Raw genomic sequence first — 18,124 nt, forward strand, 5'->3', positions numbered from 1 at the left:
TTATTGGATGTCAGGCATAATAAATTTTGTCTTGAGTACTGGATTTTTTTCTCTTCCCTAAAGAATATTGTGCTTTATTCTGGCAGGTTGTTAAGTTTCTTAGGATCAGTTTAATAATTTTGAAGCTTCTTTTAAAACTTTTAAAGAGTGGGTTTTGAGTAGCTTTTACTCAAAAAATGTGACTATCACTTGACCCTTCGGAATGCCCTGTCTATTCAATGAGGCCTGTGCACTCTGGCTAAGTGGGAACATGAATTATTCCTGGTCTTACATGAACTCTTGGATTTATCCAATGGATAGCTTCTCAGTAATTGTTCTTTCCCTCAAACTGTAAAGCTTCACCATATTCAAATGAAGGTTGATATTCAGCCAGACTGCATGGAGGGGACTCCACACAGATTTCTGGAGCTCTTTTGCTTCATAACTCCCTTGTGTCCAGTGTTTTGCTCCACAAATTCTAGTCACTTCAGTCTCCCTGAACTCTGGGCTCCTTAACTCAGTAAGGCCACTGGGCTTTGTTTTGGATTCCCCTCCCAGTGTGATGATCTGGAAATTGCCTCTAGGCAGAAAGCCAGGGTGATCATAGGGCACACATAGTTTATTTCCCTTTTTTCAGGGATCATAGTCCTAAGCAGCTCTGTTGACCAGTGTTTGAAAATGAGTGTTCTTATTGTATTTTACCAATCATTTCTAGTTTACAGTTGTGGGGGAGATAATCCCAGACCCTATCACTTCTTCATGGCAGGAAGTATAAATTCCCCAGATACAATATACTTTCTTTCAGCTTTGCTTATTCTTCCCTGACTGCAGAATAAGCGTTCCAGATTGCTAGGCTCTCTCACAAATGCAAACTCAACTTATTCTGGGGCTTTCCTCCCCTATCCTTAGTTCTCAGAAACTTTTAGCCCATAATTTCAACTGGACTGTTGAAATCAATATACTGACCCCCTGAATTATAACTTAACTAGTGCCAGGATTATAGTCTCAAACTGAGCCAGGTTAAATGGAAAACTCATTTCTTGGAGGCGCGTTATTGGGGATCTGTTTTTGGAAAACCACTTTGTAATATAAAAAATTCCAAAATTAATGATGACTGCAATACAAAATTTATATATATAGAAACCGTGGTAAAGGGATGATGAGGGACATTTGTGCTTCCCTGGGTCTGCCAACTAGAGTCCATGGTTCAGGATAAAACTTGCCAAGTGTCTCACCTTTTAAGTTCAGAGGAATGTCTTCTGGAAGCCAGTCCCACACTGAGATTTGCTAACAGAAGGCATCCAGCAGAACCAGTTTCTTAAACCCTACTCCTTTGGTCTTTATAGAATAAAGTACACAGAAGGGGCAAGGATATTAAATCTTTGAAGGAAGGTTCTTGAAGTATTAACAATACCTTCTCCCTCCCTTTTCCTTGTTGGAGAGCCTGGGAGTCAGAGATCAGGGAAGTTTCTATTTGTTCCACCCTCTTGTGTTGAAATCTGTGTTTCCCAAGTTCCCTCCACCCCCACTAAGAACTCTGGGGGTGGGGGTAGGGTTGTGTGCCACTGAGCTGACAGAGCATTTGGTGTTGTTGATGGAGCTGCAGAGAGAGCATGCCCCAGGGCAGCCTGTGTTCCCACCCTTGGCTTGGCAAGGATTGATGAGTGCTTGCCATGAAAGGTAGCTGGGCCTTGCCAGAAGCAAACACTTTTGGGTGGATTAGGTGTTGCTTTGCTAATAGGGGAGAAGAGGACAGGGGAACTATGCAAGGGTGGGCCCTATGGAGCTGCCTAATGAGCTGACAATTTCATCCCCACTCAAACACTTGATTCCAGCCCCTTGGTGTTGGGCTGGGAGACAGGGCAAGGACTCGCCAACTCTGATGTCATTCGCTGTGTAAGCATAGATCATCCTCCCTCTTCTCCAAGCAAAAGGAAGACAGAGGGAGAGGGAGAGAGAGAGAGAGAGGGAGGGAGAGAGAGAGGAGAGAGAAAGAGAGAGAGAGAGAGAGATGACAGTTTGGATTTCAAAAATAGATAAAATTAAATATTAAACCTCAATGAGATGACAAAATAAGATGTCTGGCCTAGGCTGGTGTAGGTTTGAGGACCCAGAACATTTAAGGTTGCTTGAAAATAAATGAATTTCAGTTTTGCACAGATCTATACTGAGACTACTCTATCAAATGTATCAATGGCTTGTGTATGTATGTCAAACCAGAGATAGCATTTTTAAAAGCTTTCTTATTGTGCTTGATATTACATACTTGCAAAATTCCTTGAGAGAATTTTACTACATGGACTGATTTGACTGAGGCTTTAAAAGTATATTTTTTTCAATAGAGCTTGGCTGTAAGATGCCTACCCCTCTTCTTGGCAAATCTCCTTATGGCAAGTGTAGGCATTTGTTATAACTCCCAAATCCTTTGAATGGTACTTGAAATTAGGGTCATCTGTCTCAAAAATTTTCATGGCTCAGCTGCTGAGTAGGCATGAAAGTGTCTAAATGTCTTTGAGTGTTTCCATGGGGACCTCTTCAGTCATCTTCAGCACTTTCATTTCAATAAATCAGATGAGTTTGAATGACTTTGACTGGCTTTTCAGCATTAGATAATTGGTTTGGTTTAGTGAGAGACAAGAGTCTTGGTCACTCAATTATTAGAGAGTCAGAATTAGAGAGTTTTGGATATTTACCTTGTGGCTATTACTCTGTGTGTGTGTTTTAGCAAAATGCAAAATAGCCCATATAAATATGTAAAAGTGCTTAATGATAATATATGTATTAGTTTTCTATTGCTGTTGTAAAAATATTACCACAAATTTAGTGGCACATTTATTACCTAATAGCTCTGGAGGTCAGACATCCTCATGTCAAGCATGTCAATTCCTTTTGAGGCTCCAGGGGGAGAATCCATTTCGTTGCCTGTTCAAGTTTCTGCAACCTCTGCCCTTCCTCACTCCAGCTGCTGCTACCATGGTCACATTTCTTCCTCTCACTGTGATCTCTCCCTCTCTCTTATAAGGGTGCTTGTAATTATATTGGGGACACTGGATAATCCAGGGTAATCCCCACATCTCAAAATCCGTAATCACACCTCAGAGTCCCTTTTGCCATGAAAGGTAAATATTCAAAGGCTCTAGTGATTTGGATGTGGGCATATTTTGGGGCCACTACTACCACATTATATTAACTAAAAAAAAGCAAGAAAGTATGATCTCATATTCCCCTAGGACTTCAACAGTTAGTTTCTGATTGTAATTTCCTGTTTCTCTATTGCCTTCATTTCCTTGATACATCTTTTCCTCAACTTCACTGAAATTGCCAATTTCTGGACCCATTTATTGTTTCCCAATGTCAGTCTTCTATCTTTCCTCTTCTGTTCCTTCTAGACCCCATGATTCATCCTTCCAATTACTCTTGCCAATACCCTGACTCTCACCTGCTTATCCTTTTGTGGCACCTATATTTCTAAGCCAAATTTTCAACTTCTTTACTCTGCCTGGCCTGTTGAGTTTTCCTGGGGGAAAATCCCACCCTGGGCTTTGTTATTATCAGGGTAAATTTGTGATTTTCAACCCTCTACAGAGCCCTCAGTATGGGCTAGAAAGCTTCCTATGTTTTCAAAGTCTATACCACTCAGAGTAAATCACAAGCTTCAAGCCCATCCTCTCTGCTCTCTTTCTCTTCAGGCAATTCTTTTAGGGAAAAATTGCAGCCATCAAAGCCATCAAAAAGACATCTATGAACTTTGTCTGGCAAACACACTTCCTTTTTTTTTTTTTTTTTTTAAGATTTTACTTGTTTATTCAGGAGAGAGAGAGAGAAAGAGAGAGAGAGAGAGAGAGAGAGAGAGAGAGAGGGGCAGAGCCACAGGCAGAGGGAGAGGCAGTCGATCCCAGGACTCCAGGATCATGCCCTGGGCCAAAGGCAGGTGCTAAACTGCTGAGCCACCCAGGAATCCCTCTGGCAAACACACTTTCAAGGACGTTTGTCTCTTTCTCCTGCTTTCCTGTGACAGTTGGGGAAATGTTCCCTCTTACGGCTAACCCGAATAATCACAAACCAACAATATCCATGTTGTTCACAATCCCCATGAAACCTGTCTGTGTTCTACCGTGTAAGTATTGTTTGTGAAGTAATCATCTGTAAATACTATCTCTACTGCTTTATCATTCACTTATGCCAATAACTCCTCGATTCTTTGGAATCTAGATTCTGCCCCTACAAATTCATTGAAATAGCCCTTGATTTACATATAAAAAATCCAAGGTTAAGTTCATCATCAAACCATATCTCAGTCTAGTCTCTTTCTTTCTTTCTCTTTCTTTCTTTCTTTCTTTCTTTCTTTCTTTCTTTCTTTCTTTCTTCTTTCTTTCTTTTCTTTCTTCATTTATTCATGAGACACACACACACACACACACACACAGAGAGAGAGAACGAGAGAGAGAGAGGCAGAGACATAGCAGAGGGAAAAGCAGGTTCCATGCAGGGAGCTCAATGTGGCACTCAATCCCGGGACTCTGGGATCACAACCTGAGCCAAAGGCAGATGCTCAACCGCTAAGCCACCCAGGCGTCCCCCAGGTTTCTTATTAAATGATGCTATCATTGTCTTACATGATTTTCTCTCGATAACTTCATAGTATATTAGCTACCAGACCATAGATTCAATTTCCTAATATATATATATACATTATATTCTATTTCCTCATACATATTTTAGAATTGACCCTTAAAAATGTTGAGATTAGGGATGCTGACCCCTCCTCACACAGTGAAAAATCCATGTATAATTTTTGACTCCCCCAAAATTTCATTATTAATAGACTACTCTTGACTGGAAGCCTAAAAACATAAACAGTGAATTAACACATATTTTCTATGTTGCATGTATTATATACTGTATCCTTATAATAAATTAAACTAGAGAAAAGAAAATGCTCCAAGAAAATCATAAGGAAGAGAAAATACATTTATTTATAGTACAGGATTGTATTTATTGTCCATCTAAGTAGACCCATGTACTTCAAACCCAGGTTGTTCAAGTGTCAGCTGTATATAATATTCAGTTTCCTAATATATGTTTTTATATAATATATATGTACTTAATGCAAAAATACTGATTCGAAGGGGGCACATGCACCCTAATAGCAGCATTATCAACAATAGCCAAATTATGGAAAAAACCCAAATGCCCACTGACTAATGAATGGATAAAGAAAATGTGGTATATAAATAAAGTGGAATATTAGCCACCAGAAAGAGTGAAATCCTGCCATTTGTAACAATATGGATGGAGCTAGAGTGTATTATGCTAAGTGAAATAAGTCAGTCAGACAAATACCATATTTCATTCATTCATATGTGGAATTTAAGAAACAAAACAGATAAACATAGGGGAAGGGAAATAAAGAGAGGGAAGCAAACCATAAGACACTCTTAACTATAAGGAACAAACTGAGGGTTGATGGAGGGAGGTTAGTGGGAGGTCGGTGGGGTGGGAGGTGCGTGAGAGATGTGCTAAATGGGTGGATGGGTATTAAGGAGGGCACTTGTTATGATGAGTACTGGGTGTATATAAGTGATAAATCACTAAATTCTACTCTCCCCAAAATATTACACTAGTATTTAAATAAATATTTGAAGAAAAATAAAATATATGTACTTTTTTTCCATATTTGTATTATAGGATAAGATATTCATCTGTATTTTCTTATATTTCTTTTATACTTTTTCTTACATTTCATCATTTAATCTATCTGAAATTGTGTGTGTGTTCTGTGTGTATGTGTTTCAAGAGAGGACTGCAGCCTTTTCTTGTTTACCAATTTGTTATTAATTCATTGGAGTCACTCATTTAATCCTTTATTATGCTCTTACTGATCTGAAATGCCATTTTATTATTTGCCAAATTTATATATATAAATTAAGGCCAGAATTCTGGGCATCCTTTTTATTTTGTTCATTTTTTTTTCCATCCTTGAGCATACCGCATTATTTTAGTTATTACACTTTTATATATGTTTTAATGATGTGAGTATGCGTTCATTATCTGTTCTTCAAGATTTTTCAGTTGTTTTTACTTGTTTTTTCTTCTGTTAAGCTTTAAAAAGTCTGCAATTTTAGAATGGAGTTATACGGTACCTATAATTCATTTGGAGGAAGAAATGACATCTTTAAGAAAGGAATTTTCTTTTCCAGAATTTAGTTATCTTTCCATTTTATTTGTCTTTTTAAAAAATCCCTCAAAAGAAAAATATACATGATTTGGTAATGAAAATTTATTATTTTGGTATAATATTAGATTTATAGTGCTAGTATTTTATCTATGATAAATAAAATGTGGTGCTCTTTTGGCTTTCTTTTGAGGGGTATATTAAGTAAAATAAGTTGAGAAGCTTTTCATTGTTCTGCCTCTTTGGTACAATTTCTTCTCATTAATTCACATTATTTAATTATTAATTTTCATGTTCCTGAAGTGGAGCTAGAAGCACATTCTCCCCACCACCCTGCCCCGAGATTATGGATGGTAGATTGGTCTTTACATAGGTACACAGAGAAGAGAGTAAAGCATGAACATCCGTTTGAGAACTGGTGGGAGAAGGTGTAAGGTTGCAAGCCAGACAGAGAAGTCAATGGTAACTTATTCCTAATCACTTGGTGATTACATGGCAGTCAGTCAGTAGACTCATTCCAATGGATTCTGCTCCAGGGCAGAGTTTCTGGGATGGGCAGTGGGTGCATTAGCTGGGTAGGTGTGTCTTGGTGCATTCCCTGCACCTGCTGAGGCAGCCCTGGACATCCTGTAGGATGTGGTGCTGGGGTTCAGGGCCTGGAGTTCCTAAAGCAAAAATGATCCATCGTGAGAAAACTAAGCCAAACCCCAAATCTGATCACGTAATTGTATTTCAAACAGGGCAGTGATGTAGATATCCAGACTGCTGTGATGGGCATAAGTGAAATCAGCTTTATATCCAAAGACCACTGGCATTAACTTCTTTGGGTGTCACTTTGGTGGCTTAAATAGTAAAGTGTTATTTGCTAGAGAAGAGGTATAGTCACAAGGTCCCAGAGGAATTGGGGAGTTCTAAAAAAAATTCCACTCCTTCAGATTTACTTTCCTGAGAGTCATGTAGAGAAATGGCTTCCTTCTAAATGGTGGCTTTGCTCTTTCTGCTTTTCCTTAAAACATTCACTTTTCTTTTCCATTAATAATATCAATTATGTAGTTACATAAAACTTTAACATAAAACTTTCACTCCAGGTCAAAATATAACTTATTCTCAAAGACCTCAGAAAAATAATGATAACAATGTCATGGACATCTATATCTTATTTATTACCTTAAAAGGGAATTCCTTTGGTGTTTGAGATGACTGTTCCTTCTCATGATATGAGGTATCTTTATATTTTTAATGTTATTATCAGAAATAACTGCTAAAATTTCTCAGATGCCTTGGAGCAACTATGGAGAGAATCATATGAATTTTTTCTTTTGTGCATTACAGTGGTCCCCAACTTATCTGAGTGTTCACTATTCATAATCTCGCTTTCCGTGGTTTCACTTACCTACAGTCAACCGTGGTCTGGAAGCAGATGATCCTTCTTCTGACACAATGTCAGAGGGTCAATGGTCGCCTAACACTCTGTTGCAGTGCCTGTGTCCTTCATCTCACTTCATGTCAACCGTAAGCATTTTATCATCTCACATCATCCATCATGAGAAGGGTGAGTAGAGTACAATAAGATATTTTGAGATAGACCACATTCACAGAAATTTTATTACAGTCTATTGTTAGAATTGTCTTATTTTATTATTATTGCTGTTAATCTTTTGTGCCTAATTTAAAAATTATACTGTATCATAGGCATATGTGCATAGAAAAAAGCATAGTAAATATATGGTTCTGTGCTATCTAGGGTTTCAGGCATCCACTGGGGTCCTGGAATATGTTCCCTGCAGATAAGTGGGGGTGATTTGAAACAATGTTTTTGAATAAAAATCCTACTATTAAGCATCCTTAAAATTTTAGAATAAATGTTATTGTTTTAAAAAATTATTTATGTAGTATTGGATTTATAGTGTTAATACCTTAGTTAAAGCAAAGGAAATTTTTATTTTTATTTTTTTGCTACATTGGCTTTGTTTAGAGAGTTATATTAACTTTGATAAATAATTTGGGAAATGTTTCATCATTTCTGTAATCTTGGAACAGTTTAAATAACATGAGGGTTGTTACTTGAACGTTTTCAAGGACTTGCTCATAAAACACTCTGGACCCAAATCCTTTTTTGGAGATAGTTATTTGAACATTAAAAAAAGTCTTCCATGAATATCAGTCTATTACAGTTTTCCAATTCTTATTGAATCCATTTACTTGAAAATTGCACATTTCATTGGTTTCTAAGAATTTGTTGCCATAGAGCTATAATGTTTATTTTTATAATTAAATAATTTGTTTCACATCTATGCTTATATTGCCAAGTATTTGTTTCTCTTTCTTTTGTTTGCATATTTTAATGTTATTTGTATAGATGAGATACTGTGTTTATTAATCAATTCACTTGTACATCAATTCCACTGTTATTTTCCTGCTGTTTTAATTTCTGCTTTTATTTTGGTTAGCTTTTTCCTTACCTTTTTCTAAGATTTATTTTAATGTATTTTCTACTACATGTTCTGCATTAGTATTATTTTAAAATAATTATGGTCAAAGACGTCAAAAATTAGCTTTTTAAAAAATTAGTCTATAATTTATCAAAAAGAGATACATTTTTAAAATCAGAAAATAATTAAGAACTAAGTTCAGTAAGCCCATTTTCAACAGGTAATAGAAATAAAATTAAAAAGGAGACACCAATGTTAGATACACCATGCAGATAATCACATTGGGATTGCTTGGTCTTTATTAAAGTTTCAGTTTGCATATAGGAAAAGTTCCACAAGATTAAGTCATGAGATCTAAATACACTCAGGATTTTGACTAAATTGATGTAATTATTACTAACATTGCCTGTTTGAGGCAATTGTGACATTATTGCAATAGGGAACATCCATCACATTTCCTTCAGACTTGCCCTGCGGCTCAGGTTCGTTATCCCAGCCTCCAGCAGGACTCAGTACTCAAATGCATTGCTCTACACCTGCCCATTTGATTTTCACATATTTCTCAACAAGAAACACAATACAGTTTTATTCTTCTTCAATTAAATGGAATTGCAAAATTCCATTTAATTGCAAAAATTAAAAATTCAATGGCCAATTTTAGTTTTAAAAACTAGAAGAGGGGGAAAAAGGATGTTATTTATAAATAATGAATTTGGAAAGAATTCTTTAAAACATAAAGAAGGTTATTTGGGATATAACTGTATTCTATTCTTATACATATTTCTCTATCAAGGTGCCCCAATCCCCTCTGGGGCAGGGAGGCAGAGGTGAATTCCACTGCTCTCTTGGATGCTTCCTCTCCTGCACTGCCAATGCCCAGGGGGTAACCAGTCTTCAATGGTGGCTCAATCCAGCTCTTTCATTTAGGCTTAGATCTCATTCCAATTTAGGCTTCTCTTTTTCTTCTTCCATACCTAGAAATTCAGGCAGAGTACTTCATTTTAACATCAGATCAAACTGTGAGCAGGTTTGCCAAGGCTGTTCAAAAAACCCTCTCCTTTCCCCACATCTCTTCCCCATTCATTCCTTTTCTCCTAGCTTAGAAGGAAAATCATTCACAACTTTCTCTGGAAACTTCCTCAGTGGCCTCTGTCCCTTCCCCCGCCTCCCCCCCCCCCCCCCCCCCCCCCCGCCTCAATCAGGACATATCCAGGTCTTATGGCTTCTGGGAGTGATGAGTGCAAGTTGGTTCTAGACTCACTGAGTTTGCACAGAAACCCCAACCAGACTGCTTTGTAACCAGTTTCCAATAACAGGAGGTGTGCAGCTGATGAGTCTCAAACAGACCTCATTTATTTTTATTTTAGTTGTGTTTCTTCTCAAGGCAAGGATTCTGGATTTTCAAAAGTCAAGATTTAAAAAAAAAAAAACTCATAGAGGGCTTATTAGGCACAAGAACGATTATTTCCATAATTTTGTGTACTTAAACTCAAGTTCTCTTTCTATTCAACTCAGTTCTGGTAGAACTGTTTTACCTCCTGAGAGACTCATATGTCCTGGACCAGTAAGAGCTCTGTCTGTTGTCTGTAGTGAATAGTTAATTAATGATGTTGCATTTTCCTGGAGATGAAAACATTGAAGTCATTCTCATGAATTAGTTAAATCTGGTAAATGCTCCCCAGTTCTCCTTTCTTTTTCTTCTTGCTAAATATTCTTCTTCTGAAACAAAATTCTCAGAGACTCTTGCTGGAATAAAAGAAACCCCAAATACTGCTTTGCAGGTTTTGTTGGTATTCTCTCATAAGTTATAAGCTCTCTGAAGGCAGAGCCCTTAACTGTTTTGTTTCTGATAATATCCCTAGCACCTAACACAGTGTTGACTCAGAGTTCGAGCTCAATTAGAATTTACCAAATCAAATAATAAACAACAAATATAGGGAAAGCCTCAAAAGGCTATGCTAGTGGGAAAACAGAATAAAATATGGAACTTCACCATATAAAAAAAATTAAAGCCTAATTCCAGAGGTCATTGTTACAGGGCTTACATTGGCAAGGACTCTCCTTTCCCCCAGCTCCCAGCATTTGTTTTGTGGGGTCAGGGTGGTGGTGTTGGAAAGCAGGTAACATGCTCTGAACAGGTGTCCTTAGACAGTCTTTCAGGTTTGGTTTTCATGACTAAGGAACTGGCAGATCTGTAACACTTTTTCCAAAGTACTTCTCAGAAATCATATTAAGGAAAACTTCAGATTGAGAAGTAAGGACATGTGAGGGGAGGAGGAATTGGGTTTAGGGCGAGAAGGCCAGGAGATGCCTTAGTTGTTGGTAACCAAGGCAAAGGCAGAAAAACACAACAGGGATTCTGTTCAAATAGCACACATGACTTGGGTCCCAACTTTGTCCCATGCTCCCTCTCTTGTGAAGAAGCTCTCAGGAACTAATAACTGTTTGCTTTTCTTTAAAGTCTGTTTCTTCCTAAGTGTTCTCCTGCAGATGGGTTGACTTGGCAGCAATAGTGGAATCTTCAAAAGCGGGGGTGGAGAACAGGGGGTGTTCATTGACCCAGACAGGAAAAATGGCTCCCCACCTACTTTAGTTTGGCAGCTTTGAGGTAGAGGGAAAAAATTAGACAGCTGTAAATAATATTTGGAAGAACCAGAGGTATAATTTCCACACAAATAGCAAAAAGAAACCTGTCACAAGGCTGAGGCAGGATGTGCTTTTGGGAACATAGAGGAAGAGTTGGTTGACCCTAAGGTAGTTAGTCACATGTGATTCCCCCAGGCTAGGAGTAGGGCTCAACCAGAGGGCAGCACTGGAACATTGTAGGCCTGGGTGCCTGTGTGGAACATGACTTCATGGGCAGCTGGGGGAGAAGGTTCTGTCATACAGGCCTGGATCCAAACTCCCTTCTCTTTTGCTTGATTTCTCTGTCCTCAACCCAACCTTTCAGTTTTGGACACTTTCATTTATGATTGTATAAAGTTTTACTTTAATAAGATTGGTCACTCCAGTTAGACACACTGGAGTTGAAATAAATTCTTAGCATAAGTACAGAAATACTTCAGACGTTATAGGTTGAATTGTGTGACACACATCCCCCTCGAATTCATATGTTCATATGTTCATATGAAGTCCTAACTTCAGAACCTCAGAATGTAAGAGAAGGCCAAGGGTGTGGCTGGACAACCATTTGCTAAAGAGATTAGGCATGTCATTCAGGGATCCAAATTAACCATTTCAGCAGAAGTCAGGAAAGATCTGTGGGAGACCTTCTTGTCTGACGATTTGGGTTGCTGTGAATTGCATGGGAAGCCATTAAGGTTTTTTGAGAATTTTGTACCAGCAGAAACACTGGACTAAAAGGGACAGAGACAGCATGAAATGAAAGAAGAACTCCTAAGGTGGTTCAGGGGCTACCCACTTCCAGAGGCTAAGGCTGCTACCCAGGGGCAGGGCCACACCCTCCTTCTGGTGATACAGAGGTTGGAGCATTCAGTCAAAGAGGATCTCCTCAAGCCTTTAAATCTAATAAAATTTGCCCTGCTACATTTCAAACTTGGTTGAGAATTGTGGGCCCCTTTTCAAACCCTGCAATTTTTCCTTTTTGGAAAGGGTATGTGTATTCTATGTCTGTTCTACCCTTGTGTTTTAGAAGCAGAAAACTTTCTGTCTGGCTTTACAGGATCACAACAGGAAAGCAATGGTGCTTCAAGATGAATCATACCCCAAGTATTAGCCATACCAGATTTAGATGATATTTAAGATGAGTTTTTTGACCTAAGAATTGATGCTGGAAAGACTTTTGGGGCTGTTGGGGATGTATTCTGCATGAAAGAAGGACATGAATTTTGGGAGCAGAAAGCAGAGTGTTATGGGTGGAACTGTGTCTCTCCATATCTAACCATCAGTACCTCAGAATGTGACTATATTTGAGGAGAGGGTCTTTACCAAGTTAAAATGAAGTTATCAGGGTGGACCATAATCAAATATGACTGTTGTCTTTATAAAAAGGGGATATTTGGAGACAGCCTTACACATAGGGACAAAAGTCATGTGACTATGAAGATGGTCATCTACAAGTCAAGGAGAGAGGCCTGGAACAGATCTGTCCCTCCCAGTACTCAGAAGGATTGGTTCCAGAACCATGAGACATTACATTTCTATTGTTTAAGCCTCCCCGACTATGGTCCCTTGGCTGTAGCAGCCCTAACAAACCAATACAACAGTCACAAAGCCACCTTGAGTTAATTTCCTTTAAAAAGAGCAAATGCCTAACTATTCATTTAACTTATTTTAAGGGCTTTGTGTTCATAGTTCGTATCAGATTGGTCTGTTTTCTTATTTTATAAACCAGGTTCATGGATCTTAGTGAAGTTTCTAATCTCTCATGTTCCTTGGTTTTCAATGGTGACAACCTGATTGCTTACTAGAAGTAACATTGGATTGAACATTACCCAGAGGTGTTGGCTCTGCAACTACCGATTTTGGTGCGTCACATAGGGTTTCTGGGCTCAGCCGCTGCATAGTAAAAAGGAAAGGTCAGCTTAGGTGGTTTCTAATATCCTTTTCAATTTTAAGATTCTGTGATAATATGATTTTATCTCAAAGTTGAAGTCATTATAACCTAACCAAGTGAAGGAAGTGAAGCCACTAAAAATCATTATGGATACAAGGAAGGGTGCTCAGTGTGGTATCCCTGTTTCATGGGGGATTTTGTTTGGGGTGCAGTGAATTTACCCAGAATAGTAATACTGTACTTGACTGTATTCAATTCACTGCAACACACTGCAACACACACACAGCACACACTGCTTTTAATCAGCAGTTTCAAATTTACCTACAGAAGCAGGCAGCTAATGTGATGGAGCAAACTGGCCAGGTGAGAACTAGGAACACTTAGGAAGCCATCTCAAGGGGGCAACTGATCCTCATTGCCAATCCATTTTTGCCAGAAAAGAACAGTGGGCTTGCTGTTGCCAGATGCTAAAGTATTTGATAAGCTGAGAGATCTGGCCTATAGGTGTAATCTCCCAATTTTTAAATGTTGTTTCAAAAACAACAATCCCACTATGTAAGTCTAATAAAACATTTGGCAGACAAAATTTGGAGGAGGCCATCAGTTTGCAATCCTTTTCATAAATGAAAAAAAAATGCCCACTTGACATGAAATATCTACCTCTGTGGAATTAACTAGATGGTCCCACATCAATAAAATTAATCTCCATACCTAAAATGAGTTATGAAATGTTAGTCAACCTTACATAGGAGAATGGCACAAATTAAATTGAACAGATCATTTAAAAAACCCCGAGTTTCCCTATTTATTTTAATTTCTCACTCAAAGCTGTTGAAGAGCAGTATTCTATGACTATACACTGGATTTTTCTCTCAGTTTTCAGGTCATCTTCTCTTAGAAATAGTAGAACAATGGCCAAATGACCATCGGAATCAAGCTAATCAAGAGGGAAGAGTCATAAATACTTCCTGAATAACATATATTAAATGTATGAGCCTAAATTTAAATATGGCCTTTCTCCCAAGAAGCTGAGAAAAATTTACTTTGTTCTTTAAATATTTTTATAAGTTAGCTAAATACTTTAGTAAATTAACTAATAAAGATTATTATTCCCACTGAAGAGAGAAGGAATTATTAAAGGGTTAATTTCTGGTTTCCCAAGTTGTAGCCTGAACTAAATAAAAATTTTTGACACTTTTTCTAATAGATAGCTTATAAAATCAAGCCAGCTGCTGAGAAAAGAAACCCTCAAATTCCTCTGGGGCATATACCATGGGCCAACACCTTGACACATACAATCTTAGAAGATCTGCACACAAAAAAAGTCCAATCCAGTAACTGTGCAATTGACTGCATTTTATTTGTCTAATTAGATCGAGTTCCTGGCTCAGTGTCTGGCACAAAGTAGGGTGTTCCATGTTTGTGGAACAGAGATAGTTTACTGGTGATGTCTAGAATGTTGTGAGTACATTGGTACGTTGGCGATGCCCAGAGCTCTCTAAAATTCCCGGACCATCTTGTCTTTGGATATCTTTTCATGCAGGACTCAAATGACTACATTCTGTGCTGTTGCTTTTTCCAGCTTCCCATTTTATGTTATCTTACATACACTTTGGATAGGGTTTGCATAGCTTGGGTAAGATTATGTGACTTGCCAAGATGGAGGCTCTGCCATAAATAGAAACAAAAGAGAAATCAAATCATAGGTTAAGGGATTTTTGCAGCAATGAAGTAGTACCCTTGATTGCCTGGACCTCTTTGCCATCTCAGTCCTTGAACATGGCAAGTCACTGGTAAATCACAGTGGCCATAGGCATTCTGTGCTGCTTGGAGTTCTGGCAGAAAACTGGGGAGACCTCTCTGAAGCTACTGGGCCCATACAAGGATGATTTAAGAAGCGGGGAGGTCTGGGTGGCTTTTAATGGGACTGTTTGGTAACATTAATAATTTATTTATTGGGGCGGGTTCCCTCTAGCTAAGGCAGCATTTTGCCGATTGGAGTGAACTTTCTAAATTTTGTTGTTGCTGTTATTAACACTACATTTCTCCCTATAAAATTTTATAGACATAATTCTTTTTCCTTAGATTTGGATATTTTACTAGCTAATAAGACAAAGTGTGTAATAAACCTTTCAGGTAACTGCCAGCAGCTCTTAAATTAACATTGTGTAGTTATAAAAATGAAACTCTTCACAAGTGATCCTGTGCTATGATGGAATTTTCCTTCAGTGTCTGCACACACTCTTTTAGACAGTGATTCTCCTGTTTTATGCTCCCCTAAACAATACTTACTTCTCTGTGTATCCCAGATATAGCTGTTCAGAACTTCTCCCAGCAGGTACAAAAAGTTCATTAAGATGGTTGTAGACCCAAAGAAGACGATTCTGGCTCCTGGGCCAATGTGTTCCAGGAAAGGGTACACCCACATCCCAGTTACATGATGTATCCAACACACCCTGCAATAGAATTGGAAAAGAGACAAAGACAGGAGTTCCTCTCATGTCAGATTTCAAAGCTCCTGCTATTGCAAATATAGACCTCCCACCCCACCACTCGAACCATTTTTCAGCAATGTCAGTCACAAGTTTGCTTCTGACAGGAGCTACCAGAAACTTTGTTGTTGTTTGTTTTCTTTTACTTTCTTTAAGATTTATTTATTTGAGACAGAGAGAAAGAGAGAGAGAAAGAGTGTGCACGAAGTGAGGAGGAGCAGAGAGAGAGGGAGACTCTCAAGCAGACTCACTGCTGAGTGAGAAGCCCCCAGGCCAGGCTTGATTTTGTGACCCTGAGATCATGACCTGAACCGAAATTGAGTTGGACACTTAACTATCCAAGCTTACCCAGGCGTCCCTGTTTTCTTTTATTTTTTATTCCAAAATAACTTTAGACCCACAGAAGAGTTGCAAATGTGGTACAGAGTTAAGGTAAGTTCTTCACCTCAGCATCCCTGAACGTTAACATCTTGTATAATCACAGCACAATTACTAAGGTGAAGCCATTAATATTGGTACAACATGACTAACTGGACTACAGGCTTTATTGAGAAATCCCATTTCCCCTTAGTAACTTTTTTTCTGGTTCAAGATCCCACATGGTATCTGGTGGTCACATCTCCTTAGTCGCCTCCAATATGGCAATTCTTTGACTTCTTGTTTTTCCTGACACTTGAGTTCTGGTCAGGTATGTGAAACTGTTGTTTTTCTCAATACTGTTAAACAATCTTAATTTTTTCCTTAGATACTGAAACAATATAGCATCAGACAACCACACTGCAATTAAATCTAGGTGAGTCTGTTACAAGATGTCTGTTATGACATCTTGCCATACTGCCTTCCAACCAGATACTGAGAAGTGTACTCAGTATAGATCACAGTGTATACCTGGTGACAGAGCCATCCTGTAATCTCACCAACACCTGACTTTCCTGGATCCTTGGATCCTGTATTCATTTCATTTCTTTTCTTTTTTCTATTTCACATAGTACTTGCTTGTAATTATCCTTTTCGTGTTCAGGAGATATTTTAGGCTCAGTGGGAGTACAACATCATTAATTAATTTCTACTGTTTTCAGAAGTTTAGTTAGAAGATTTGCTCCCTTGGTTTGGACCTGACACAACTTGTAAGAGCAATTTTCCAAAATGTTCTTAGGCTCATTATTTTATCAACTCTTGTCAAAGTTGAAGACTAATTAAAATACAAATAACATTATTGCATAGGGAACAAAGATTACTTTTTGTACTTATGTGTTTAGGGGTCATTTTCCTTGTAATCCACATCTTGAATTTTTGTTAAGTAGTTTGTCTACATATCTATTACCTATATATTTACCTCATCATGTCAGAAAACCTGGGTATCTTTACCTTGGAGCTTGCAGTCTCAGTGAGGGTGATACCATTCCTGCTCAAGGAGGTGAACATTGGTTCTGGGAGGGCAATGAAGAAATCTTATTCTTTTTATGTGTAAAGCACATATGCATATATATACATAGAACATAAACAGATACACAGTTTCTCTGTGGTATTAAAATTTCATAGGCCCAGCAATTTCATATCTAGGTATACATCCAAAAGAATTGAAGGCAGGAACACAAACAGGTTATTTGTATACCAATGTTCATAGCAGCATTATTCACAATAGCCAAAAGGTGGAAACAACCCAAGGGTCCATCTAGGATAGATGGATACACAAAATTGGTATATCCATACAATGGAATATTATTCAGCCATGAAGAGGAATGAAATTTAAAAAAAATATTTTATTTATTTATTCATGAGAGAGACTCAGAGAGAGGGGCAGAGACATAGAGTGAGAAGCAGGCTCTATGCAGGGAGCCCCACGTGGGACTTGATCCCAGGACCCCAGGATCATGCCCTGAGCTGAAGGCAGATGCTTAACCACTGAGCAACCCAGGTATCCAGAGGAATGAAACATACTACATACTACAACATGGGTGGACCTTGAAAACATTATACTAAGTGAAATAAGCCAGACACAGAAAAACAAATATTGTATGATTCCACCTATATGAGATACTAGAATAGGAAAATTCATACAGATGGAAAGCCTAATAGAGGTTATCAGGCTCTGAGGGGAATGGGGAATAGGGAGTCAAGGTATAATGAGTACAGAGTTTGTGTTGGGGATAAGGAAAGTGTTTTGGATAGGGATAGTAGTGATAGTTACATAACATTGTGAATGTATTTCATGACACTGAGTCATACAATTATAAATGATTAAAATGATAAATATGTTGTGTATATCTTACCACAATAAAACATTTTATGGGATGGAGATTAGGACAACGATACCTAAAAATGTTCCTTGGTCGGGGGCTTGGTATTGAAGGAAAGGTGAAGAATCACTGTCTTAGCGGGAAGAGATGGTCATTAAGTCAATCTGGGTCAGCTTGAATAACTGTCCAAACTAAAAGCTTTTTACCAAAAGAGAAAACAAAGCTAGCCAAGATTTTTCCTTCTTAAAAAGGCTGAAGGATTCATAAGAATCAGCAGAAATTAAATTGTT

At 38.2% G+C, this 18,124-nt stretch overlaps 1 protein-coding gene across 7 annotated transcripts in view; it reads right to left on the reverse strand.

Moving 5' to 3' along the window:
* Positions 1 to 8,862: 8,862 nt before the first annotated feature.
* AIG1 (androgen induced 1) overlaps positions 8,863 to 18,124 on the reverse strand; it is a 240,788-nt gene continuing 231,526 nt past the window's right edge. For 3 of the 7 annotated variants that reach the window (XM_025997931.2, XM_072719507.1, XM_072719513.1), the window contains 2 exons: positions 15,395 to 15,558; positions 8,863 to 9,560 (listed from right to left, as the gene is read on the reverse strand). In XM_025997931.2, coding sequence (XP_025853716.1) covers positions 9,523 to 9,560; positions 15,395 to 15,558 — 202 coding nt within the window. In that variant the 3' untranslated portion in view covers positions 8,863 to 9,522. Of the gene's footprint in view, positions 9,561 to 13,040; positions 13,105 to 14,443; positions 14,771 to 15,394; positions 15,559 to 18,124 lie in introns of those variants that run through there. The other 4 variants (XM_072719496.1, XR_011994168.1, XM_072719498.1 and 1 more) reach the window with 4 other exon arrangements.

The sequence above is a fragment of the Vulpes vulpes genome, chromosome 1, assembly GCF_048418805.1.
Source record: "Vulpes vulpes isolate BD-2025 chromosome 1, VulVul3, whole genome shotgun sequence".
In the NCBI taxonomy this organism is placed as follows: Eukaryota; Metazoa; Chordata; class Mammalia; order Carnivora; family Canidae; genus Vulpes; species Vulpes vulpes.